The sequence below is a fragment of the Antechinus flavipes genome, chromosome 6, assembly GCF_016432865.1.
Source record: "Antechinus flavipes isolate AdamAnt ecotype Samford, QLD, Australia chromosome 6, AdamAnt_v2, whole genome shotgun sequence".
In the NCBI taxonomy this organism is placed as follows: domain Eukaryota; kingdom Metazoa; phylum Chordata; class Mammalia; order Dasyuromorphia; family Dasyuridae; genus Antechinus; species Antechinus flavipes.
The window spans coordinates 264,239,624-264,266,013 of NC_067403.1; the positions used below are offsets into that span (position 1 = coordinate 264,239,624).

At 52.7% G+C, this 26,390-nt stretch overlaps 2 protein-coding genes across 2 annotated transcripts; one reads left to right on the plus strand and one right to left on the minus strand.

Annotated features, from left to right (window-relative positions):
• Positions 1-875: 875 nt before the first annotated feature.
• BET1L (Bet1 golgi vesicular membrane trafficking protein like) lies at positions 876-1,761 on the plus strand. Its single transcript, XM_051966282.1, has 4 exons — positions 876-984; positions 1,096-1,211; positions 1,315-1,371; positions 1,460-1,761. The coding sequence occupies exons 1-4, from the start codon at positions 966-968 to the stop codon at positions 1,625-1,627; spliced, it is 360 nt and encodes a 119-aa protein (XP_051822242.1). The 5' UTR covers positions 876-965; the 3' UTR covers positions 1,628-1,761.
• Positions 1,762-7,093: 5,332 nt separating this feature from the next.
• On the minus strand, positions 7,094-19,186 carry ODF3 (outer dense fiber of sperm tails 3). The gene is made up of 7 exons (XM_051966281.1): positions 19,032-19,186; positions 18,134-18,261; positions 17,192-17,392; positions 16,862-16,963; positions 7,961-8,082; positions 7,386-7,526; positions 7,094-7,270 (listed from the first exon to the last, which is right to left on the minus strand). Exons 2-7 carry the CDS (start codon positions 18,240-18,242, stop codon positions 7,181-7,183), a joined length of 765 nt encoding a protein of 254 aa, XP_051822241.1. The 5' UTR covers positions 18,243-18,261; positions 19,032-19,186; the 3' UTR covers positions 7,094-7,180.
• Positions 19,187-26,390: the final 7,204 nt, after the last annotated feature.

The following is a 26,390-nucleotide window of genomic DNA, read 5'->3' on the forward strand; positions in this document are numbered from 1 at the left end:
TGAGGGACAGGCCCAGGTTTTCCTATGGCCGCCTGCCTCACTGCAGGACAAGGTGAAGCAAAGTGAGCCGGGGTCCAGTAATAAGGGGAGGAGGACATGTGAAGGCTCCCTGTCTGGCCCCACGTCCTTGGTTCAGAGAGGGAGGAGAACTGAGGGAGAGAAAGGAGGGAGAGAAGGGAGAGGAAGAAAGAAAAGGGAGAGGGGGAATTGGGGAGAGGAGACGGGGAGGGACAGAAAATTTGGAGAGAGGAGGGGACTCGGGAGGACAGGGTGGGCAACAGGACTCGGCAGTTCAGCGGTCACTGGTCAGGACTAGAAGCCGGAGAGAAATGATGGGGGGTGGGGATGAATGGAGCAAGTGACGAGGCCGGGCAGCAGGGGAAGGACCCCTTAGGCCGGGAGAGGCTGAAGCTTAGGGACTTGGGGGTGATAGAGGCACTAGGGGGCGCCATAGGGCACCGGCCTCCGTTACCTCAACTGTACAATAGCCTGGAGAAGCAAATGGCAGACGGCTCCAAGCTCTCTGCCGAGTAAACCGCGACGAAAATGCGCTCGAAAGAGCCAAGGAGGGGAGCGGGGGGAGGCTGGGGAACAGGTATTTACGTCAGGGAGGTGAGAATGGGGCCTGGAGAGAGGGGGCTGAGGGGTGTGTGTGTGCAAGGTTGTGTGTGTGTTGGGGTATATGTGCGGGCGTATATGTACGCGTGTGTAGGGGCACGCGGGCCCGCGGTCGGGAGAAGGCTGTCTACCGGAAAGGAGGCGGATGACCCTTCCCTCTCGGTCTAGCCTCAGCCCGCCGTGAACCAGCCCTCCCCAACAGGGGGAAGACATGACAACGGACCGGAAGCTAAGGGGAGGGACCCTAAGTCTCGGCTCCTGAAGCGCGTGCGCAGTCGGTCACATCCCCCACGTACGCACGTACCTCGCGCTGCTTCCGGCTCCGGCGACATCGGGAAGTGGCAACTATGGCGAGCTGGGCCCGGGGTGAGGCGGGGGTGGCGCACGGGGTAGGGGGCGGAGGGGGCGGGGCCAGGCCCCCCCTCTTTCCCTCCTTCCCGACCCTTACTGATCCCTGTCCCCTCCTCCTCCGCGCAGGCCCAGGCCCGGGGGGCGGCGCAGCCGCCGCGGACACTGACACGGACACGCTCCTGGACGGCGAGAACAGGCGTCTGGCGGATGGGCTAGCGGCCAAGGTCACGCGCCTCAAGGCCGTGCGTGTCCGCAGGGCGGCGTGGGAGGGGGCGGCCCCGGGGGGAGGGAGGGATGGGGGGAAAGGCAGCGCCATCTGAGCCTCGCTCTGCCCCTCCCCCCCAGCTGGCCCTGGATATGGACCGGGACGCGGACGAGCAGAACCGCTACCTGGACGGCATGGTGAGGGCCGCGCATCCGTATGGGGGTGGGGAGCGGGGCCGCTCACGAGCGCTCGCACCCAACCACCCAACCCCTCTCTGTGTCCCAGGACTCGGACTTGTCCAGCGTGACCAGCCTGCTGACCGGGAGCGTGAAGCGCTTCTCCAGCCTGAGCCGCTCGGGCCGGGACAACCGGCGGCTGCTGCTCTGCGTGTCTGTGGGACTCATCATCCTCTTCTTCTTCCTGTCCTACCTGCTGTCCAGAGCGCGGACATGAGTGGGGGGAGGCCCCATTGCCCAGGAGTGTGCCCCCAAATCCTATTTTTGTACTTCCCCCTTACCCGGCGTCCAGAATAAAAAAGGAAACGGTGGATATGCGCGCACGCCGCACTCCGCCCCCGTGGTCCCTCACCTTTGCCTGTTGTATGGCATTGGTCACCGTGGTCTCCAGCTGTGCCCATCCCTGGCTTGACTTGGCCCCGCCTAGCGCCTGCTACGTGCTTAGAAGCAAGGACTAGAATTGCACACCTAGTGAGCCATTTAGTGGATAATTAGAAAAGCTGAAGTTCAAATTCTCCCCCTCCAGCGTGGACCAAGAGGGCGCATCTTGGGAGAGCACTTAGATGTGTGATGTCATGCAAACCACGAAATAGGGAATAAGGACCAGGGAACGAAGAGGGCGGAAGGAAGGTTGGGGAGCACAGGAGAGCCTCCTGGCCCGGGGACAGTGTCACGTGCTCAGAGCCAGTACCTGCACCCTGCTTGGCATTCGCAGGACGGACTGCAGTGATTGCAGATTTTCCCATGATGCCCAGCACCTTGTGGGCAGGGAGGCTGGTCCTGAAGAGCCTAAGGGCTCAAGGAAGAGAGTTCACCAGCTTAGAGGGCAGAGAGGGGAGGGGGTGGGACCTGCCAAATTCATCCCATAGTCCTGAGTTTGTACAAACCCATTTCTGCCCTGCCATCAGCTCGTGTTAGGCCCCGGTGCCTTCCTGTGGCTCTGAGTTAGGGTCAAAACCTGGCAGTTCTTGGGGGATATCAGGCAGTTGTTGTCAGTGCTGATTGGGCCATAGCTCCAGAGGGATGGGGCTTATTGGAGAAGCCCCAGGTGGTTCAGATGTGTGTGTGGCAGGGGAGGTTGGGAAAAAGAATGATTATAGTAATAGGGATTCAGGAGATAAACTTGGGGAAGGGTGTGTTTCACCACCAGGACAAAGGTACACCCTCCCAAACCTTGCTTCGGCAATTCAAGCATCTACTTAATGCCTACAGTATACCCTGCAAAAGGGACACAAAGACAAAACAGTATCTGTCCTCAAGGGGTTTGCTTTCCACTGGGAAGAAATCACACACACACAAATCCTAGGGAGGAAGTGATGCTAGGATGAGCCGGGAGGAGAGCTAGGAATTCCAAAAGTGAAACAACCAAGGTGGAGACAGGGCCAGAGAGCAGAAGGTCCTCTATGGAATTGGACCAAAAGTGGGCCAGAACCCCAGCGGGTGAAGAGAATATAATGAAATCAGTTAGGGCCATCCATCCTCGGACCATCTTCTGTGTGTTATTGTAGTGATGGGGAGTGGCTTCAGTGATTTAGAAACTTTCTGGTGCTCTCTGTTAAGCAGTTTCTTGACTTTAAAGTGGAATTCTGTCTGTTTTAGCAAGGTCGAAAAGGTGGGAGCTTTGATGCAGAAGTGATCACATTTGCAGTAAAGGAAAAGTAGGAAGAGTCCGACTTTAGTTTGGGGAGAACAGATTTCTAAGGGTTCAGCACAACCATCAGAAGATGGGCTCCTCATTGGAGGTTTTTTGACCTCCATGGCAAGATGTTTATAGCCACTATTCCTTTGTGTATGCATTGGACTAGGAGGCTCTGAGTTACCTTCTTTCTTCCCTGAAACATCAAGGTTCTGTGAAATTGTGAAGCTATCAGGGGGCAGGAAAATGACAATTATCTGATGTGGTTGGTTGCTCATGGGACTATTGATCTGGATTTCAAAGGATATCCAGGAGATGGGATAAATTGAGGATACTGAGGAAAGCAGAAACAGTGAAAAGAAGAGTTTTCTCATCCACACGGTATGGTGATCTTGTTCTTTTAAAATAAGTAGAATAGTTCTCTCTGGGGGAGAGGTGCAGGTTTCTCGGGGAAGTTTTCTTGGAGGCAGCTTTAGTATCAGTTGAAAGTGATAATCACCTCAAAACGCAGCCAGGTGATAAAAGTTCAGATCTTTTATTGTCTCTAATATAGCCAGGTTAGCTTAGAGCCCTCTGAATATCTCCAAATCCAAGGGTTTTGTCCTTCAGCCTCTGCCTCTGCTTTCTTCTGCTTCCCGCCAGCACAGAGATGGAATGAATCTCTTGTCTCCTTCACCTGGGGCTTGGCCAGCTTTCTGGTGAGTCTTTCAGACCAGCTTGGTCTCAGTGGGGGGAGTGCAGAAGCCCAGCCACCTACCACAGTGGTGTGAGATGAAGATGAATCTGGTTGTCCGTTAAACTCTCGACTCGTAGCTTCTCCCTCTGAAAACTCTTTCTTCTGCCACCAGCCAGTCAAGTGGAAAATATTCCTTCTTGCCTCGGAGAGAGGGCTTCTGGCGTAATTCCACTGAAATCTCCCCGAGAGCCTCTGTCTGTTTCTTTTATACAAGAGGGAGGAATTGTGGGATACGAGAGAGGGATTATGGATTTTCTCCCATAGTGCTCTCTGGCCCCAAGAGCTTTAAGGGAGGTGTGAATTCACAAAGTTACAAAGTTTACTTTGTGAAGCTGGCATACTTGTGAACTCCGATGAGTAAAGGTGTAAACACAAGCATTGTACTAATTAGTTCTACTTAGTACCTTGTTTCAGGTTCTGGCCCAAAACATCTTCTTGTAAGATCAGATCAATAATCTATCAACTCTAACGAGTTAGCAGTTTGTAAAGATTCCAACAACACTGGAGAAAGGGTCTTTAATGTTGGGACAGAGAAGGTGGTGAAACTCAAAAAGTCATCTGTCCTTGAGGATAATCTGTGGGTGAGTAGTAGGAAGTTTAAAAAACAAAACAAAACAAAAAAACAGTGGGATAATACGAGTGTATCCGGCAGAATTTGGTGAATTTGTTTTCTGGCTCACGTGAACTCCAACCTCCAATATTAAAAAATCGGCAGATGACACTGCTTGTCATCTTGGAGGAATAATGGGAGGTGGGAAAGGAATTGCTTGCTGGTACAAAGAACGGCTGCATAGTGGAGGCTTCCACTTACAGACCAGTGACTGACCGAGTCCTGCCAAAATTGTAGGCTGTTATTAAAGGTTGCCTTGGAAAATGAAGTGTCTACACAGCACCAGCAAACAGCCTTCCAAGAACAACAGTGCCTTTCCTTTTGATGGAGTGACCGCCCTGGTTGGTCAGGGGCATGATGTTTGACTTTTGTCAAAGTATTTTTATAAAATTTCATTCTGTTCTTTTGGGAAAGATTTAGAGATGTGGTTTCAGAAGTGCATCCAATGAGTAATGTGTAGTATGCTCCATAGATCTCTACCTTGGCCCTGAACAATTTTCACATTTTTATCAGTGGCAGCAATCCTTACTGAATTTGTGCATAACACAAAAGTGAGAGAGTTAACACGTGTCAGTGAACTTGGATTAAAGCCCTGGGCTGAATCTAAGCAAATGGAATATATTTTCATTGTTTCCAAAAATCAATTTCATGTAAGATGGGAGAGATGGTTTGGTTAGCAGTTTGTGGGAGTTGGAGTGGACTGAAAGCTTGTTATGAAACATACCATTAGTGTAATATGGCTGCCCCAAAGCTCATAAGGCTTCATCATGAGAACCATACCTCCAGAATTAAATTCAGTAGAGCTCCTAGCCTCTTGTCCTCCCCCAGATGAGCAACATGTGCTTCTAGATGTAGGATGTCAAGAAATGCACAGAAATGTGCGTTTTTCTCATTGGAGGGCGGTCTTTGAGCTGAAGCTGGTTGGAAGCTTGACAGGGATGTTTAATGAGGACTCCTGTTCAGATATAAGTTGGACTTTTGAGGCATCTGGATTTGCCACCTGGCCCAAGTGAGCTACATCCTTGGGGCTCAGAGAACTGCCAGGTACGATTTCCAAAATTTGCTATGATAGAGTGCTGGTTTGGAGCGACAGGCATTAGGCTTAGGACCTGTGTCTGGAGTGGCCCAACTTTTCAAATCTTCTGTTTCCTCATTGTAAAATGTAGGATGATACTTTTACTATTAACCTGACCTTGTGAAGAAAAGATATCGACCAAGCCGAAAATGCTATGTACATGTAGTGGTGGGGATGGTAACCCTGGCAAATGAGAGGGACAGAGGTTATGTAAGAAAGCAAATAAAACAATCTGCAAATTGTAGGCCAGAGAGTTTCGTTTTGATTCCTGGCAAAATTCTGATATTAAAGGGATGGCTAGTAAATATCTGGAAAAGGAACCTTTGTATCTAGAATAGAAAAGGAACCTGGCTAATGAATATCTAGAAAAGGAACTTTAAACAAAGAACCCACTCCCATCACAAACTGAGAACGTGGGAATCCTACTGATAGTCTTCATCTAGACTTTGGCCAAGTGTTCAACTCGAATTGGGGAGTGAGAGGGGCTCAGAACTGGTCAGGGGACCAGACCTGCAGAATAGTCATTAATGTCAGCTTGGAAAGAGGTCTCCAGTGAAGGTCCCTCATCCCTGTGCCTCAGCCCTGGGGTTTCTGCTTGGCTCTGTGTAATATATTCATCAGGGCTTGGAGAAAGGCAGGGATGCAGATGGTAGCTGTAAGCTGGGAGGGAGAGCTAAGGCGCTGGACTTAGCAGACTTTAAAGTCCCACACAAAGAGCCCCAACACTGACTGGCCTATGTAAGCTGAGGGAGACACAGCTAGAGAGCAATTCATCCAAAGGAGGAGAGAGAATTTGGGTGGAGTGTGAACCGAGGATGTATTGGTGGGAGGGAGAAAGAGAGGGAGAGGCAGAGAGAGGTCCCCTAAGACAGGTCACTCTGGGCTCTGCCAGAACTACAGACTGCACTGAGATTGACTCAGGAAGTAGGGCTCAGGACCCTCCTCAGGGAGCTGGGCTGCAGTAGGGGGAGTTACCTCCAGGATTTGGAAAGGCTGCTTCACCCTAGAGGCTGGAACTCCCAGGAGGAGGCAGAGGCCAGCTCGATGTAAGGGACCGTGGTGGCCTCGGGAGGGAGGGGGCTCCTGCTGCTGGAGGTCTCCCAACAATGGCCACTTCTGGGGGGCTTAGAGGCCCCCCCACCGTAGGTCCCTTCTGATGCCCTTGGAGTACTCTTCAGGTGTTTTACGCTAGGGAAGCAGAGGAGGAGGGACTGCTGACACCAACAGCCAACTCCCCACTTCCCCTGGCACCGTGCCAGACCAGGGAGGCTTCCTCCTCCTTCCAGGATCAGCCTCCGGGAAACCGGGATCCCTTTGGGGCTCAGCAACTGGCCAGGGGCCCTGCCTGCTCTTTCTCAGGCCTGAGGGAAAGGTTCTATCAAGTGGGAGGTTGGAGGGGGAAGCCGACCCTTAGCCACCATAGCAGATATAATGGGTGATTTATTAAACATCCAGGCACAGCAGGAAACAGGATTAATAAACATAAACTCCGTCATAGAAAAAAATAAATGACATTCACAGTTTCTTCGCGAGCGGGGGGGCCCCACCCGGGTGCCCTGCGTGGCCAAAACTGTCACCTGATTGAAAGGAGGAGAAGTCTCTGATCACCTGCAGAGGCTCTCCCTCCGATAAAAGGCAAATCTGTTGGCAGAAGGATCATGATGGAGCCTGGGGGGCGCCCCGAACAACTTGCCCCCAGGCTTGGAGGAGGGCCTACTCCACGTCCAGGATGAGCGGGGTCATGTAGTCGGAATGCTTGATTCCAAAACTGAGCAAGGGGGCGGTGGGCTTGTTCATCGTCACCTGGAGGACGCAGAGAAAGACCGGCCTGTGAGGTCCTGGCCCCCCGGCCTGTGAGGTCCTGGCTCCCCAGCCCGCCCCACCCCAGACCCCGCGCGAGGCCCCCCGGCCCCCAAACCTTCTCGGGGCTGTGAGCGCCCGGCCCCGGCTTCATCGTCTTGTCCCCTACGGCCTCGATTCGGGCAGCCATGGTGTACTGTGGGGCCTTGTACTTCACCACCTGAATATCCGTCTGGCGATACGCAGCAGGGCCTGGGGTCTGGGGGGAGAGACAGAACCCGGAGGGATTGGCAGCCCAGGCGCCCTGCCCGGGGGCTCCGCTCTGGGGCTCGGGAGGGCCCTGGCTCTTGGTGGGGGGCTGCATTGGCTCCTGCTGACTCCCCTCCAATGACGCGAGAAGGGTTTGAGGTGACCCCTCCCACCCAAGGGCCAGACCCCGAAGTGCTGATGTGTGTGTGCGGAGGGCGCGTGAGCATGGGCGTTCCCAGCCTAACAAGCAGGGGAGCAGAGTGCGGGGCAGAGGCGCGGGGGTCTTCTCCCTCAGAAGGCAGACCACGGGCCCTGCTGTGGGGACACAACTCGGTAGTTCCCGCTACCCATCGGCCCCTAAAGCATGAGCGAGAAGCTGAGGCCAGCTGGAGCCCTGTCGGTGGCAGAGACACCCTGGGGGGAACTCGGAGGGGAAACGCTTGCCTTGTGAAGGTCCTGGCTGAATCCGCCCAGGGTGCTCCGGCCCTTGATGGAGAAGGAGGGCTGGGAGACTTTGCCCACAGTGTGCGGTCCCATCACCATTGGCAGCATGTACGCCGCCGGACCTGGGGGAGCAGAGACCAGAGGCTTCGCCGTGCTCACGCGAGAGCCGGCTCCCCCCTCCCCCCACGACCGCCCCCTCCCCCTGCCCCCCCCCCCCTCGCCGCTGTCCTCAGCCGCACTGACACTTGGGGGAGAAGACCTTTCACTGAGCGTGAGCTCCGCCGTCCAGACTTTGGCTCCAAGAGGTGCAGGAGCCCATGGGGGCGGGGGGGGGGGAGTTAGGGTTAGCGGGTTCCCACCCAGGGGGGAGGAGCCAGTGCCGGGACCTCTCCCAGCTGGGGATCCAGAAGGGGAGAACCAGGCGGGCTCTGCGCGCTCCGGGTCTGGGGAGAGTTCGGGAGAAAGCCTTAAAACTGACTGGGCCAGGGCGGCCTGAAGGAGGGGGAGGAACGGAGGATTCAGCTCTGGAGTCAGTCAACGCACAAGAACCAAGCTGGGCCACTCCGGGCCAGGCCCCGCGCCTCCCGCCAGATTCGGGGCGGGCTAGTGGGAACAACTTGGAGGTAACCGAGGAGGACGAGGGACGCGGAGATGGGGACGGAGAACCTCCGGCGGGAGACGGCCACACTTCAGAGGAGGAGCCGCCCGAGGGGCCGGGGATTCAAGGGTGGGAAGGATCTGAGGGGACTGCAAAGGTCTGTGGGGGCTAGAGGGGTGGCTCACGGGGGGCTTGTGGGGTGGCTCACGGGGGGCTTGTGGGGTGGCTCACGGGGGGCTAGTGGGGTGGCTCACGGGGGGCTTGTGGGGTGGCTCACGGGGGGCTAGTGGGGTGGCTCACGGGGGGCTTGTGGGGTGGCTCACGGGGGGGGGGCTAGTGGGGTGGCTCACGGGGGGCTTGTGGGGTGGCTCACGGGGGGCTTGTGGGGTGGCTCACGGGGGGGGGGCTAGTGGGGTGGCTCACGGGGGGCTAGTGGGGCGCCATAGCAGACCACGCTTTAGGCAGCTGGAGGGAGGATGGACTGCAGCGGGGAGAGGCTGTTATGGCTATAGCCCAGACAGAGAGAGGTGAAGGCTGGCCCCCGTTCATATTTGAGAGATGTTGCAAAGGTCACATAGACACGCTGGGCCACAGATGGGGGGGCGTGAGAAATGGCCAGGGCTCAAGAATGACCCTAGTTTGGGAGCCGGGGGCAGGAGGGGGATGGGGGCCCTCCACAGTCCTATGGAAGACAGGAAGCGGAGGGTGGGGGAATGTCCAATAGATAACTGGAGATGTGAGACCAGAGGTCGGCCAGAGATGACTACCTAAGGGCAGTCGAGAACCCCCAGCAGAGAGATGGTCATGAAATCCACGGGATCTGGCGAAATCCCGCAGGGAAGTAGAGAGGAGAATGGCGGAGGGCGCAGGACGGGATTCTGAGGGACACCTGTGGTGAGCGGCGCGCCCTGGATGGGGATTCTGAAGCGAGAATTGAGAAAAAGTGCACAGACGGGGGGAGAACCGGGAGTGAGCAGAGTGCCAAGAACTCAGAAGAGGGGCTCATGGAGGATGCCGGCAGATGCCCGAGGCTGCAGAGGGAGAGGTGAGGCACTTAGTGCGGGTGGGTCTCCTGAATGTCTAAGCAAAAAAGGGAGGAGAGGATGGCAAGAGAGCTGGTGGGGATGGAGAAGACACGGGCATTCGTAGGCAGCAGGGAGAGATTGAAGATTTTTTCTCTCTCAATATATTTTTATTTATTTTAACTATTACTCACATGTAATTTTTAAAATTTAAAATTTTGTTTTTTAAATATTGATTTCCAAATTCCCCCCTCTCCCTCGCTCCTCTCCCTCTTCCTTGAGCAGGCAAGCAATTTGAGATAAATCATGTACATGAAGTCATGCAAAAGCTTTCTATATTAGCCATGTAACAAAACCAAAAATAACCAAAAAACCCAACCAAAACCAGCAACAACAAGAAAAATTTAAATAGTCTGCTTCAATCTTCATTCAGATCCCGTCAGTTCTAGCTCTGAAGATGGGCAGCATTTTTCATCATGAGTCTGAAATTGTCTTGGGTCATTTTATTGCTGAGAATAGCTAAGTCATTTACAAGTAATCACCGTTTGCTATTGCTGTCACTGTGTACAATGTTCTCCTGGTTCTGCTCACTTCATTCTGCATCAATTCATGTCACTCTTTTCAGGTTTTTCTGAAATTATCCTGCTTATCATTGCTTATAGCACAATCTTCCATCACAACTTGTTCAGTCATTCCCCAAACTATAGATATCTCAGTTCTCTGTCATCCCTAAAAGAGCCACAGCTATTTTTTGTACATTTTTCCTTTTCCTTTGATCTCTCTGGGATACAGACCTAGTGGTGGTATTGCTGGATATGCAGTTTCCTAGCCCATTGAGCTAGGATTGTTTTCCAGAATGGATGGACCTGTTCAAAACTGCATCAACATTGCATCAGTGTCCCAGTTTTCCCACATCCCTCTAATATGGATCACTTCCCTATTCTGCCAATCTGATAGGTATGATGTAGGACCTCAAAGGTACTTTTATTTGAATTTCTCTAATCAATAATGAATAAGAGCATATTTTCATATGACTACAGGTAGCTTTGATTTCTTTGTCTGAAAAATGCCTGTTCATAGTCTTTGATCATTTAGCAATTGGAGCATAGATTTGATTTAGATTATATTATAGATTTGACTCAGTTCTCTATATATTTGAGAAAAGATCTGATCTTTCTCAGAAAAAACTTGCTCTAAATCTTCCTACCTACTCCCTCCCACCCAATTTTCTGCTTTCCTTCTAATTTTGGCTGTGTTGGTTTTGTTTATGCAAAACCTTTAATGTAATCATAATTCATTTTTGTATCTTTTAATGCTCTGTCTATTGGTCGGTACAACATTTTTATAATCTCTCAATTTGCTTATGTTATCACCCTTTACGTATAAATCAACTACCCATTTTGACCTTATCTTGGTGTGAGATCTTGTTCTATATCTAGTTTCTGCCATGCCATTTTTTAGGTTTCTCAGTTGAGTTTTGTTAAATGGAGAATTTTTATCCCCAAATCTGGAAGGTTGAGTTTGTCAAATGCAAGGTGACTAAAGTCATTTTATTAGTGTATCTTGTGTAACTAATCTAGTCTGCTGATTCACTACTTTGTTTCTTTGTCAATACCAGATTGTTTTGATGATTGCTGTTTTATAATGCCATTTGAGATCTGGTTTGGGTAAACCACGTTCCTTCACATTTTTAAAAATTCTTTTGATATTCTTGATTATTCTTCCAGATGAATTTTGTTATATATTTTCTAGCTGTATAGAATAATTTTTGGTACTTTGGTATGGCACTGATAAGCAAACTGATTTAGACAAAGTTGTCATTTTTATTATATTGTCTTGACCTACCCATGAGCAATTGATAATTTCATATCCTGCAACTTTGCTAAAGTTGTTAATTACTTCAAGAAGCTTTTTAGTTGATTTGTTGGGACTCATCGGCAAACGATGATAAATTTTGTTTCCTTGTTGCCTATTCTAATTCCTTCAATTTCTTTTTCTTCTTTCATTTTGAAAGTTAACATTTCTGGTACTATTAATAGAATTGATATGGCCATCTTTGTTTCACCCCTGATTTTACTAAGAAGATTTCTTGCTTATCCTCATTACATATAATGCTTGTTGATAGTTTTAGATATATTTAGATTTAAGGAAAACTTCATTTGTTCCAATACTTTCTAGAGTTTTTAATCCAAATGAGTGCTGTATTTGTTTTATCAAAGTTTTTTTCTATCATCTATTGAGATAATCATATAATTTTTTATTTATATGTTATTTATATGTTCTTGTCTTGTTATTTATATGATCAATTGTGGTAATAATTTTCCTAATATTGATCCAGCCTTGCATTGCTGATAAAAATCCCACCTCATCATAATGTATGATCCTTGGGATACATCATAGTAATCTCTTTGCTAGTATTTTATTTAAAATTTTTGCAGTAATATCCATTAGGGAAATTAAGTCTATAGTTTTCCTTCCCTGTTTAAGTTCTTCCTGAGTTAGGTATCAGTACCCTACTTGGGTTGTAAAAGAAATTTGATAGGATCCTTTGACTATTTTCCAAATATTTCATATAGTAGTAGAATTAATTGTTCTTCATGAAGTATACATGTATATTAGATTGCTTACTGTCTTGGGAAAGGGGAAGAAAAAGGAGGGAAAGAGAAAAATCTGGAACTCAAAAATCTTACAAAAATGAATGCTAAAAATTATATATTTGGAAAAGAAAAATACTATGAAGTGCAAATTTTTTTTCATTAAATGTTTGGTAGAATTCACTTGGAAATCCATCTGGTGCTAGAGTTTTTTCCCTTAGGAAGTTCATTTATATCTAGTTTAATTTCTTTTTCTAAAATAGGGTTATTTCCTCTTCTGTTAATCTGAGCAATTTATATTCTTGTTAAGTATTTATGCAGTTCACATAGATTGTCAGATTTATTTGTATATAATTGGACAAAATAGCTCCTGATAATTGCTTTAATTTCATCTTCATTGATAGTAAATTCACCCTTTTCATTTTTGATACTGGTAATTTGGTTTTCTTTTTTTAAAATCACATTAACTAAGAGTTTATTTTGTCCATTTTTTTTCATAGAACCAGCTCCTAATTGTATTTATTAGCTATCTATTGGTTTTCTTACTTTCAGTTTTTCTAATAGGTTTCTGAGATTGAGGATCAGTGAGAGTAGAGATAGTAGAGGGGGCAGTGTGTTTGAGAAGAGAGCTTGAGATGGAATGACAGAGTCGCATCACTTGTGCAGGTAGCGAGGGGTTTGCCTTGGCAAGGACAAGGGCCACTTCGTCTAATGAGAGGAGCAGAATGAGGAGAAGCAGAAGGCACTGAGGTTAGAAAGACCACCACGCCAGTGATGAAGAAAACTGCTGACTAGAGGAGCTGATGGGGCTGCTCAGGGAGCTCTGTCCAGGAAGAGAGGGGTCCAGAGCTCAAGGAAGGGGAGCCCTGAACAAGACAAGTTGTAATGGGCTGAGGCTTGAGTTGATGCACTGAGGTCCCAAGCACATGAGGCTAAATAGTAATTGGACCATACTCTATTAATAGATAAGCTTGGAGAAAGAATGGCCCCCGCCCACTCTGTGCAAGTCCTGATGTGTTGTATAGGAAATGACGATTCTGGTGGGTGGAGGCAGGGGAGTGAAAAAGGAAGAAGCATATATATTAATAGAGTATGGTCCAATTACTATTTATCCTCATGTGCTTGGGACCTCAGTGCATCAACTCAAGCCTCAGCCCATTACAACAAGTGAGTTTGAAGTTTGTGAGGTCTTTGGTTCTGAGTCCACCCAGGAAAAAGGAGGTGCACAGTGACTGACCAGCCACTCTCTGCTGGGCCCTTTTCTCCTCCTGGCCCAAGAGAGATGTCTCAAGACTGATCAGGACAGAATGAAATGTTCCAGCTAAGGAACTCGAGAAGCTGGAAGTAAGAAAAGACTGGGGGAGCTGAAATGGCCACTTCCAGGAACATGAAAGAACCAGCCATTTGGCCAGAAGGACTCGTTCCAACCCACCTCATCTCACTTATTTTGATTGGTTTGGGGTGAAAGTCCTGTGGAGAGCCAACTCGTGGTCATTAACTATCAGTGGCCACTGGGAAGGTGGTCTCTCTCCACTCAACACTGGCATCAGTCACTGAGTAAAAGGCAGAGATGGCCCCTTACCCAACTGGCCAGGGACTATGCAAGGGACTGACCTGGATTCAAAAACATCTTGAAAAGGGATTAATACTTTAGCCAAATCTAGAAAGATCATATCTAGAAGTGGTAACTGAAAAGCCTCCCCCTTGGGCGTTAAAATTGACCTCATGTGAAGATTTGGTGTTTCTCAAGTTTGTGGGAGAAATGCAGCATCCTCCCCTTTCCACTTACTTTCATGTCCTGTCTCCCCCAGTCTGGTAGAGAAGGGGTCAGACATCCCCATCAACTGCGCCTGACATGGGGAGCAAGCCAGCCTAGTCAATACAATAAGGTGGGGGTGGGTGAAGGAGAGAGAGAGAGGGAAAGAGAGGGCAAGAGAGAGGCAGGAAAGAAAGAGAGGCAGGGGAGGAAGGAAAGAAAGAGGGAGACAGAGACAAAGAGATAGACAGGGGGAAGTGAGACAGAGAGAGAGGGAAAGAGAGAGACAGACAGACACACATACAGACACACAGAGACAGGGACAGACAGGGAGAGAGAGAGACAGAAGGGGAAGAGACAGAGACAGAAACACAAGAGAGGAAAAGAGAAAGAGATCCACACAGAGAGACACACAGACACAGAGAGGAGAGATAAAGTGAGAGACAGAGAGAGAGGAAGAACAGAGGGACAGGGACAGGAAGGGAAGGAGAGGAAGAAAAGGAGAAGAAGGGAGGGGGAAAGGAAAGAGAGGGAGAAGGAGAGACAGAGGGAGAGGCTGAGAGAAAGAGACAGAGAGAGAGAGGGAAAGAGAGACAGACGGGGAAGAGACAGAGACAGAGGAGAGATATAGAGAGTAAGAGAGACAGATCCAGAGACCCACAGAGAGACAGAGAGGGAAAGAAAAAGAGACATAGACACAGACAGAGAGAGACAGAGAGGGAAAGAGAAACAGACTGATGCTCACAGACAGAGAGAGCGACAGCCTAGAAGAGGACCCATGGCTAACTCCTGGCAGAGCATCTGAGGAAAGAATTAGGAATAGCGGCTGAAGAGTGGGCAGTAGCAGCCAGGAAGGGAGAGGAGAGGAGAGTGCTCTGGCTAACGAGGGGTCTGGAAGGGTGAGGCTTTCCTGAAAGGTCCCCGGCTTTCCTCATGAAACAAAGTGCTTACGCTCAGCTCGGGGAACTCGGCGCCCTGTGTCTGGAGCGCTGTGCCCACTCTGTGCCAGGCCGCTTTGCTAAGAGCCGGGGGCACAAAACAAGGGACGGTCCCGGCCTGGGTCTGCTGGGGGAGTGGCTGGGAACCACGCGCAGGGACAGGAACTGGCCGAGAACGCACTGGATTCAGGGGCTGAGGAAGGGCTTCCAGCAAAAGATGGGGCTCGGGCTGGGACTTCAGGGAGCAGGGCAGGCAGCGGCAGAGCCCTCCAGGCGGCCCAAGAAGATGCTGGGGGCCGAGTGTTTCTTGCTGGTGGCACTGGCCAGGAGTGTGTGCCCAGGGGTCAAAAGCCTGGAAGGGTGGGAGGGGCGGCTTCTGAAGGGGTTTAAGGCCACACAGTATTCTGAAGTTGATCTCAGTGGCCATGGGGAGTCATTGAAGGGGTGGGTGGGTAACACGATCGCCTTACTTGGAGTAAAATCACTTTGGCGGCGAATGCAAGATGGACGGAGGGGAAGGGGAGACAGGCGCAGGCAGACTGGCAGCTGGTCCGGGTGAGAGGGTGAGGGCGGGCTCCGGGGTGGGAGCGGGGGCAGCTGGGGAGATGAAAGCCTGGGACCCAGAGCTGAAGTCCCCAGGAGAGGCTGTGAAGGGCAAGGTCCTCGGCCCGTTCGGGGAGACCAGATTGGAAGCCAGAAGGACAGGAAGAATGGGGGCACTCTTCCTATACAGTGACCAGAGGGTGTGCAGAGTTTAGGGGAAAGAGCCTGAGTTTGTTTTGGACAAGTTAGCTTTTAAGGTGGGCCATGCAAGGCGGTTGTTCTAGTTCAGTAGGAGACCCTGGGCCGGCTCTCCCCAGAGATCTAGCAACCGGTGACTCGGCTTAGCTCTGCCTCTGATGGTTCCGTCACCCCTTGAAACTGCAGAGCCGCCTGGTTCCCCCACCCTTGTCCCTCCATCTCGGTCCTGTCCACTCGACCTCTAACTTCCCTCGCTCGTCCCTTCCTCCAGCTGTGCCCACCTACAGCCCCGGCCCCGGCTCAGCCTTGATCAAAGGGGGGCTTCTTGTTGCCGGTGTGACCGTGTCCTCCGGCTTTAGGGCTTCTATTGGCTGTAGTTCTTACTCTCTGCATCCTTATCTGCAGATGCCCTTCTTCCCTGTTCTTCCTTCACACACCCCCCGCCCCCCACTATTCTCTTACAAGTGATGCAGCCCCACCCAGAACGCCCTCTTCCTCCTTCTCCCCTTCTCAGAAACCCTTCAGAAGCGCATTTCCTCCAGGAAGCCTTCAGAGCTCCTCTCTGCACACTTGGCAGGGATTATTGCAATGAGCATTGGGCAAACCTGGATCTCCTCTGGAAAAAGAGGCCCCTGCTCCTGGCTGAGTCTGCGGCTCTCTCCTTATTTTGTGGCCTTCATGTACTTACAAACCACAGGACTAGGCATACAGCAGGTGCTCAATCAGTGCGTGTTGCATCTCCCTTCCCCTCCCTCCTCCTCTTTTCTGTCTCCTCTCCCTCCTCTCCTCTTTCATCTTTTGTCCCTCTTACTTCTCTCTCCTTCCTCTCTCCTAAACCTCCCTCCCCCTTCCTTCCCTTCTTCCCCCTTCTCTCTATATCCTTCTCCCTCCTTCCCCTTTCCTTCCCTTTCTCCCCTTTCTTCCCCTCTTCTCTCCCTCCCCCCTTCCTTCCCTTCTTCCCCCTTCTCTCTATATCCTTCTCCCTCCTTCCCCTTTCCTTCCCTTTCTCCCCTTTCTTCCCCTCTTCTCTCCCTCCCCCCCTTCCTTCCCTTCTTCCCCCTTCTCTCTATATCCTTCTCCCTCCTTCCCCTTTCCTTCCCTTTCTCCCCTTCCTTCCCCTCTCCTCTCCCTCTCTCCCCCTTCCTTCCCTTCTTTCTCCCCTTCCTTCCCCTCTCTTCTCTCCCCCTCCCCTTCCCTCCTTTCTCCTCTGCCTCAGTTTTTGGGGTCCCTTCCTCCGGGCTCCCGGGCTGACCTGGGGTGCTGTCTACACGGAAGGACTTGGTCCTGGCAGAGATGGAGTGGCTGGGCGCTGAGTTGAACACATATTTGATGGATTTCTCCGGAGAATATTCTCCTATAAGATGAGAATAGGAACAACAGCCCCGCATTTATGGAGTGCCTTGAGGGGGGCAAGGGCCTTCTTGGGAGACCACAAGCACTTTGCAGACCCCAAAATAAGGCTCCGAGGAGTTTGGGGGAGGTTGGAGCGGGCGCAGGAAGCCCAGTGTTCTGGTTCAGGAACCAGAGAAAGGCGCCCAGAGAGGGGCCTCCCCAAACGTCAGCCACCCCGAGGGTCACTCACCAGGGCCTGGCGTGGCGATGGTCTTGGCCTCGTAGCGCCCCAGGATAGAGTAGGCAGGCCCCATGTCCCTGCCCGTGCGGAGAATCTTGGGGTTCACACTGTAGCGGGGCCCGGGGGAGTAGTTTTCGGCCAAGATTGTGGGGGCCCCACGGAAGCTGTAGGCGGGGGCCCGCGGCTTGGTTGGGGTGTGCTTCACGAAACCTGCGAATTGGGATGGGGGCAGAGAATTGCACTCGCCCTCCTTTGTGCCCTTTGCTCCCTTTGCTCAGTGACCCTCATGGCCTTGAGCCCCCCAAAAAAACTGGGTACAAACACTCTGGAGGTTGTTGGGGGGAGTGGGGAGAAGAAATCTGTGCTTGGGAGAGAGCCTTCCCATGGGACGCCCTTAGGCGCCAGAAGGAGCGAAGCCTTTCTTTGGAGAGGAACTTTCCTGCTCAGGACCCTTCTTTCTGTTTTTTTTTTTTTTTTTTTTTTAATAGTATTTTATTTTTCCAAATACAAGACGGGAAAGTTTTTGACGTTCACCTTTGCTGACCCTCCTGTTCCAACGTTTTCTCCCTCCCTTCTGTCCTCCCCCTTCCCTCCCCCTCCCCTAGATGACAAGTGCTCCGTTATAGGTTAAACGGGAGCAGACAGATTCCCAAACCCATCATATTGCACAAGAAAAATCAGATCAAAAGGGAAAAATATGAGAAAGGAAAAGAACCCAGCAGGCAACAGCAACAGGGTGAAAACCCCTGCTGGAGCCCCCGCCAGCTCCACATTCCCTCTCTCCATCCCAAGCCGTTGGAATTATGCTGAATTCCAGCATTGCCGAGAAGGGCCCAGTCCAGGCCCCTTCTCTGGGCCTTTTCCAGCACCAGGGATCCCCTGAGCCCGAGTCCTGCCGAGAAGCCTCCCTCTCCCTCAGCCCCACCTTGTACTTGTCCTGCCTTTGGCTACCTGTGGTTCCTGGGATCATGTACTTGGGGCCCGGGCTGGTGTATAGGGCCATGATGGGCCCCCGAGGGTGGTGGGGCCTCCAGGAGCCCACCCATATATCTTCAGTCATGGTGTCCTCTGTAGGGTTTCTGAGAGAAGAAAGAGGAGGGTGTTAGCTCCGGAGTTGGGGCCCGAGGGTCCTGGAGGTGTTGGGGGGCTCTGGTATGAGCCACGGCCCACAGTTCGCAGACATGTTCTAGAGCCCACTTCTGGGCAAGGGGCAGGAGGCAAGGGAGGCCCATCCCAAAGAGAGAAGGGGGCTTAGGAAAGATTGGATATGGGGTGGGGAGGGAGGTCTGTGGTAGGGGCGTCTCCCATTGGTGTCACTGATCGGATCCCTCCCCAAGGAAAAGAGGGGAAGCTGAGTGAGGGGGGGGGAGTTGGGGGAGCAGTGCCCACTGCGGAGAGGAGGGGGTGCTGACTGGGGAAGAGCTCCCTGGCCTGCCCTCCCCCGCCCTGGTGTGGACTGTGGGGGTGCAGGAGCCCTGGCCCAGCCCCCAGCCCCCTGCCCTGCCCCCCTGGCCCTCCGGTGCCTCAGTCCTGCTTGCCGAGCCCACTCCCGCTCCTTCTACGGGATCCCGGCCCTGAAGCTTGGCGAAGGGCCGGGGAGAAGTATCCCCCACTCCCTTCTGACTGGCCGGGCCAACACCCCCAATCAGGTCTGGGAGATGAGCACCCCCAGGAACCAGGGGCCTGCACCCTCTACGGACTAGTCCGGCTCTTGGGCTGTTGCCCTAAGGTCCCGGGTCTAACGGAGACCCTGACCCTCCCCCATGGCTGTCTCTGCCAGAGCTTTTCCAGCCAGAGTGAGGGAACCTCTTCTCCAGCAGTTGCTGTGCACGACGGGACTGGAACTCACCTCTCTGGTCCCAGGGAAGGTTAGGATTAGGCAGCTCTAGTCTCATCCAGGTCCCACCCAGGTCCCGTCACTCAGCTCCCCCTCCAGTTTCCACCGACTGGGACATCTAGCCCCCTCGCTCTCGGCCACTTGGGGACCTCCGAACAATCTAGCGCTAGGTAATGCCCCCGAGTTCTAGAACCTGCCTTTGTGTGATGGAGACAAGGCCCTCCTGGGGAGAGTTCCTGGCACGCGGGGGCTCCAGGGGAGGGCCTGGGGCCGGCAGCGCCTCTGCCCTCGGAGGGCCAGCCTCCCCCTTGCCAGCTTCTCGCCGCTCCATAGAAGGAGGGGGGGCGAGTTTAAGGAGAACATGGGGAATGAAAGTCCAGGCTTAGCCTGACCAGCCCAGCTCAGCCAACCCAGGCCCAGCCCAGCCAGGCCCAGCCCAATCCAGCCCAGCCCAGGCCAGACCAGCCCAGACCAGCCCAATCCAGCCCAGCCCAGTCAGGCCCAGCCCAATCCAGCCCAGACCAGCCCAGCCCAGCCCAGCCCAATCCAGCCCAGCCCAGGCCAGCCCAGCCCAGCCCAGCCCAGCCCAGCCCAGCCCAGTCAGGCCAGCCCAACCCAGGCCAGACCAGCCCAGACCAGCCCAGGCCAGCTTAGCCAAACCAGGCCCAGACCAAACCAACCCAGTTATGCTGTCTCCACTCCTCACCCGGGCAGGCCTGCGCAGCCTCCCCCTTCAGGCTGGCCTTTTCCTTGGCAGCTGCTGCTGCCCCAGGGACCACTACATCCCTGTTTTGGCCCTTTGGCCTTTGGCCAGCCCGGTGTGGACCCCACACTCTGTTCCCCAATTGCCCCCCCCCCCCCTTGCCCCTGTGCCTCTGACCCTACCCAGGCCTTCCTTCAGGAGAGTGTTAGTCAGCTGGTGAGGCTGGGCTCTCTGCCCAGGACCCCAGGTTGGGGGGGTGACAGCTGCTGTCTTAGACTAGCCTGACCCCAGATCCCAGGTCCCAGGTCCCAGACCCCAGGTCCCAGGTCCCAGATCCCAGATCCCAGGTCCCAGGTCCCAGGTCCCAGGTCCCAGACCCCAGATCCCAGGTCCCAGGTCCCAGACCCCAGATCCCAGATCCCAGACCCCAGATCCCAGGTCCCAGATCCCAGACCCCAGATCCCAGGTCCCAGATCCCAGGTCCCAGATCCCAGACCCCAGATCCCAGACCCCAAATCCCAGATCCCAGGTCCCAGATCCCAGGTCCCAGATCCCAGACCCCAGATCCCAGGTCCCAGACCCCAGACCCCAGATCCCAGGTCCCAGGTCCCAGACCCCAGATCCTAGGTCCCAGATCCCAGGCCACAGCTCAGCTCTCCAGGTGCTTTGGCTGGCTGCCGCTTCCTGATGGGGGTCTCGCCTGGCTTCCAGATGGCTCCTTTGACTTTGATCCTCGCCCTCTGGGGTCTGTGGATCTCTGCTCTGGTTTCCCTATTCATCAGCAGCCCCTTCTCTGCTCTGCTTCTGGAGCTCTGGCTTCTGGAGCTCTGAGACCGCTTGCGTGTGCCCATTCTCCCGGCAGAGACTCCTTTCCAACTGAGGGTTCTCCTTTTTCAGGGAAGGGGGATGGAGGGAGCCTGAGACTGCTCCTACCGTGCGGGGATTTCCAGAGCGAGTGGGGCTGGGAGCTCAGAGCTTCCAGGTCTTGAGCCCAGGAGCCCCAAGGATTCAGTTCTCCCCTTGAGTTCGGGCCACTTGTCCCTTGGGCCCAGTACCTGCTTCCCTGAATCATCCCATCGCCCAGGGGTTTTCCTTAAGACCACCTGGACACAGCTGAAAGAGCAGCTGGCTCAGGCTTATTCTCTGCTGGGAGAAGTGGGGTGCCAGTGAGCACCCCATTGCCCATCTATGCCCCGGCACCCCAGCTTTTCAGACAGTAAAAGGGTTGGAGGGGGGAGACTTTAGGGTAAAGCCTTAGAGAGTAGGAGGGACTATTCAAGAGGATGAGGGGCTTCCCATCCCTTCCCCTCCATTCTCTTCCTTTGGGACTTCAGGGGGAGCCCCTTTCTCCCTTCCACCCAGACCCCTGAACAGAAGGGACACAAGCTGAGAATAGCCCGCTGAGACTTTATTGGCAAAGTAGTTTGGGACAGATTTGTCTGGAGGGCACCGAGGCAGGCAGGGAGGGTACCCCAGAAAGGCTGGAGGCTGGGCAGAGGCAGAGGGGAGCCGGGCAGAGATCCTTCAATGCGCGCTTGGTCTTCTGGAGCTCTCCTAAGCATCGCCCCCACGAGAGTCTAAAACAGACACCTAAAATAGATGGGGGGGTTGAGGGGCACAGGTACCACCCAACTTGCCGGGCAGGGTCCAGGAGGGCCATGAGAACTTGCCCTCCATCATTCCTGCAGTTGGACAAACTGAGCCTGACAGTCTCAGATCTGACTGGTGTGCTCTTTGATGGGAAGTGGCTGGGAGCCAGGGAGCCTCAGAGGCAGGGGGCCTGGGGCCTGGGGAAGGGCCAGCCTGGGCCTTGGGGCCTGGGCCCCAGAGCCCAAGGAAGCCGAGAGCCACACTAAGGATCTGGGGCAGAGAGGACTCTTACCAGCAGTTTGACCAGTTCCGCCTTGTTCACGGGGGCCAGGTTATCGATGCAGGATTTGAGTTCCGCCATGGCGGCCTTGGCAGCAGGATTGATATCATAGGGGGCCAGCGGCCCTTCGTACAGGTCCTCCAGAGACCCGGCCAGCAGCGTCTGGAGGAACTCCAGGAAAAATTCGTTGTCTGAAGACTCCCCCAGAGCTGGGGAAGGAAGGGCAGTGAGGCTCCCGAAGGTCACTGGCTCCCGGCCTGCCCCCTCGGACCCTTCGGATCCCCCAACTTCAGGGAGCTATGACAGGGCAGAGGGGAGGGAGACCTAGAAACCGGCCCCTTCCCACGCTTTCGGGGACCTCTAGCCCTCCTGCCCCTCACTCCCGACTCCTGGAGACGCTCACCCAGAGACCAGCAAAGTGCAAGAGACAGAAGCAGCAGCATGGTGGCGGGCCCCTTCATGGTGCAGAGAGCGGCCCTGGACGTGGCACCAGCTGCACCCTCACCTGCCCCGGGCTCCAGAACTGGGAGTCCCAGCCAGCGCAGCCCCTGGGCTTTATGCAGGTGGCCCTGCCGGCCCCCCATCTCCACTCCTCCCGCCCCCCGCCCCCCCCAGGGCTCTGGTGACAGCGGATTACTCTGTGGTTTGGCAGAAGCACTCCTGGGCAGGGGGGCAGGAAAGAGAGGGACTGGGCCCGGCCCCAACCTGGGCAGAAGCCCAGGACCGGGAGGCAGGAGGACCCTGGGTTCCCTGGGCAGCCCCGTGAGTGGAGGGCTGCGCCTGCCAGCCCCTGGGGGTGGGAAGGGGTGCAGGGCTAGCAGGAGGCTGGGCTTCTGAGGAGGCTCCTGAGCGGGATGGGGAGGTTCTGAGCGGGATGTTGAGCCCCCAGGTGGGGACTGAGATTCACTGGGAGCCTCTGAGCCTCGGGCTTTGGCCAGAGGTTCCTGCCCGATGCCCTTCTGGTCTCGAGCTTTCACTCATGAGTCAGGACACCCCCACAAGCCGCCTAAGTAATGATTCCCAAGGCAAAGTCTCATGGGCAAAGCACTAGGAGCGAACCGGGGGGAAATGACTTGCTCAGATGTCTGTCAAGTGCGCCCTTTGTCCGAGTCTCTGGTGACGGGAGGGAAACCCCAAAGAGGAAAGTTTTCATTCTGTGGCCAAAGATTCCAGGGACAGAGCAGGGGTACGGCTCCGGCAAACCCTGGCTCAGAGACCGGGGCCGTCCACCCCAGTCCGGCCGCCTCTCCACCTCAGACTCTGCTGAGCCGTCCCAGGCCTGGGCCAGCTCTCTCTCGGCTGCCATGGGCGCCTCTCCCCATCTACCACTTTCTGTCCGGGCAGAAGGGATCTCAAAATGGTCAAGGAAGCCAAGAATGGATCTCTCCGGAATCCCTCCCTTCCACAAGGGAGGCTGGAATTCTGGCCGAGGGGCGGTGGTAGGGATCCCTCTGCTCCCTGAGATGGGGATGCCCCCTAGACTTAGTTCTGCTCCCCGGCGTAGTGTTAGTCTGGGGGAGTCATTTTCAGGGTTAATTTAAGCTCCAGATCAATATTCATTAATGGGGAGAGGGGCCCCCGGGATTTATAGCCAAGGCTTGACACCCCTTCCCGCCCAATACCAGCTCTCCGATGAATAGAAAATAGATAAGAGCCCTCTGTAGCCAAGTTGGTTGCCAAGTAGAAATCAGGAGTCCAGGAAAGGACGCTTGGGAGTATGGCTGCCAGACACGCAGTGAAGGCGCTTCCCCCCAGAACGGGCCAGGACAGACCAGGGTTCGCTGTGCCTCCCTCCCACCAACCCCTTCCCTTCCAGGCTCCAGGGACATTGATTCCCACCAGTGCTTGATGGCCTTGGGGATTCCGTTCAGTTGGTTCAGTCTAACTTCCTGACTGGTGTGTGTGTGACTGTGCGTATATAAATGTGTGTGAATGTGTGAGAGTATGTGTGAATGTGTGTATGTGTGTATGAATATGAGTGTGTGACTGTGTGTGTGTGAATATGTGTGAGTGTGTGTATGTGACTGTGAATGTGTCTGAGTGTGACTTGAGTGTGTGTATATGTGAATGTGTGAGTATGTATGAGTATGTGACTGTGTGAATGTGTGTGAGTGTGTGACTTGTTACTCACAAGTGTGTGTGTGTGAGTGTGTGACAGTGTGAGTGTGTGTGTGAATGTGCGTGTCTGTGTGTGACTTGAGTGTGTGTATATGTGAATGTGTGAGTATGTATGAGTATGTGACTGTGTGAATGTGTGTGAGTGTGTGACTTGTTACTCACAAGTGTGTGTGTGTGTGTGAGTGTGTGACAGTGTGTGACAGTGTGTGTGTGTGAATGTGCATGTTTGTGTGTGACTTGAGTGTGTGTATATGTGAATGTGTGAGTATGTATGAGTATGTGACTGTGTGAATGTGTGTGAGTGTGTGACTTGTTACAAGTGTGTGTGTGTGTGAGTGTGTGACAGTGTGAGTGTGTGTGTGAATGTGCGTGTCTGTGTGTGACTTGAGTGTGTGTATATGTGAATGTGTGAGTATGTATGAGTATGTGACTATGTGAATGTGTGTGAGTGTGTGACTTGTTACTCACAAGTGTGTGTGTGTTTGTGAGCGTGTGACAGTGTGTGTGTGTGAATGTGCATGTTTGTGTGTGACTTGAGTGTGTGTATATGTGAATGTGTGTGTGTGAATATGTGTGAGTGTGTGTGTGACTGTGTGAATGTGTGTGAGTGTGTGTGACAGTGTGTGTGTGTGTGAATGTGCATGTTTGTGTGTGACTTGAGTGTGTGTATATGTGAATGTGTGAGTATGTATGAGTATGTGACTGTGTGAATGTGTGTGAGTGTGTGACTTGTTACTCACAAGTGTGTGTGTGTGTGTGTGACAGTGTGAGTGTGTGTGTGAATGTGCGTGTCTGTGTGTGACTTGAGTGTGTGTATATGTGAATGTGTGAGTATGTATGAGTATGTGACTGTGTGAATGTGTGTGAGTGTGTGACTTGTTACAAGTGTGTGTGTGTGAGTGTGTGACAGTGTGAGTGTGTGTGTGAATGTGTGTGTCTGTGTGTGACTTGAGTGTGTGTATATGTGAATGTGTGAGTGTGTGTGAGTGTGTGACAGTGTGAGTGTGTGTGAGTGTGTGACTTGTTACAAGTGTGTGTGTGTGAGTGTGTGACAGTGTGAGTGTGTGTGTGAATGTGTGTGTGTGTGTGTGTGACTTGAGTGTGTGTATATGTGAATGTGTATGTATGAGTATGTGACTGTGTGAATGTGTGTGAGTGTGTGACTTGTTACAAGTGTGTGTGTGAATGTGTGACAGTGTGTGTGTGTGTGTGAATGTGCGTGTTTGTGTGTGACTTGAGTGTGTGTATATGTGAATGTGTATGTATGAGTATGTGACTGTGTGAATGTGTGTGAGTGTGTGACTTGTTACAAGTGTGTGTGTGTGAGTGTGTGACAGTGTGAGTGTGTGTGTGAATGTGCGTGTCTGTGTGTGACTTGAGTGTGTGTATATGTGAATGTGTGAGTATGTATGAGTATGTGACTGTGTGAATGTGTGTGAGTGTGTGACTTGTTACAAGTGTGTGTGTGTGTGAGTGTGTGACAGTGTGAGTGTGTGTGTGAATGTGTGTGTCTGTGTGTGACTTGAGTGTGTGTATATGTGAATGTGTGAGTGTGTATGAGTATGTGACTGTGTGAATGTGTGTGAGTGTGTGACTTGTTACAAGTGTGTGTGTGTGAGTGTGTGACAGTGTGAGTGTGTGTGTGAATGTGTGTGTGTGTGTGTGTGACTTGAGTGTGTGTATATGTGAATGTGTATGTATGAGTATGTGACTGTGTGAATGTGTGTGAGTGTGTGACTTGTTACAAGTGTGTGTGTGAGTGTGTGACAGTGTGAGTGTGTGTGTGAATGTGCGTGTTTGTGTGTGACTTGAGTGTGTGTATATGTGAATGTGTATGTATGAGTATGTGACTGTGTGAATGTGTGTGAGTGTGTGACTTGTTACAAGTGTGTGTGTGTGAGTGTGTGACAGTGTGAGTGTGTGTGTGAATGTGCGTGTCTGTGTGTGACTTGAGTGTGTGTATATGTGAATGTGTAAGTATGTATGAGTATGTGACTGTGAATGTGTGTGAGTGTGTGACTTGTTACAAGTGTGTGTGTGTGAATGTGCGTGTGTTTGTGTGTGAGTGTGCATGAATGTGAGTGTGGGTGCACAAGCATGCTTGAACGAGCCCGTGTAACTGCATTTTGCTGGGTGAGGGGATCTGGACCATGTGCAGACCCTGGCAGCTTGCTTTGGCGATGCAGCCTCTGCATATGGAGGCTGGCGGGAGCCCGCTTCCCAGAAAGTTGTCATGGGGACTCCCCAACACTCTGACATGGGGAGAATGGGAAGCCGGCCAGGGGGTGTAGCCAGCCCGGCGCCATGACTCAGGGAGCCAGCTGTGATCTTTGGGCACCACCTGCTGGACTCCAGCAGAGGCTCACCTGGCACTATTCCACCTTTGGATTTTAGACTGGGGAGGGAGGGATCTCAGAGACCGGGAGCTCCCAGGGACTGACTTTTTTGGTCTTTGCACCTCCAATAGGTAGCACAGTGCCTGGCACACAGCAGGAGCTTAATAGATGCTTGTGGCCTGTTGACACTCATCTACCGTACTTTCACCATTTCCCAAGTTTTAATTTCCAGTTCTTTGCCACCACAAAAAGCACTATCCATCTGTTTTGAATTGGAATTCCTTTCTGATCTCATTGGCGTCCTGGCTGGTGGTTTTGTTGGGTCAAGAGAACTGCCTCATTCA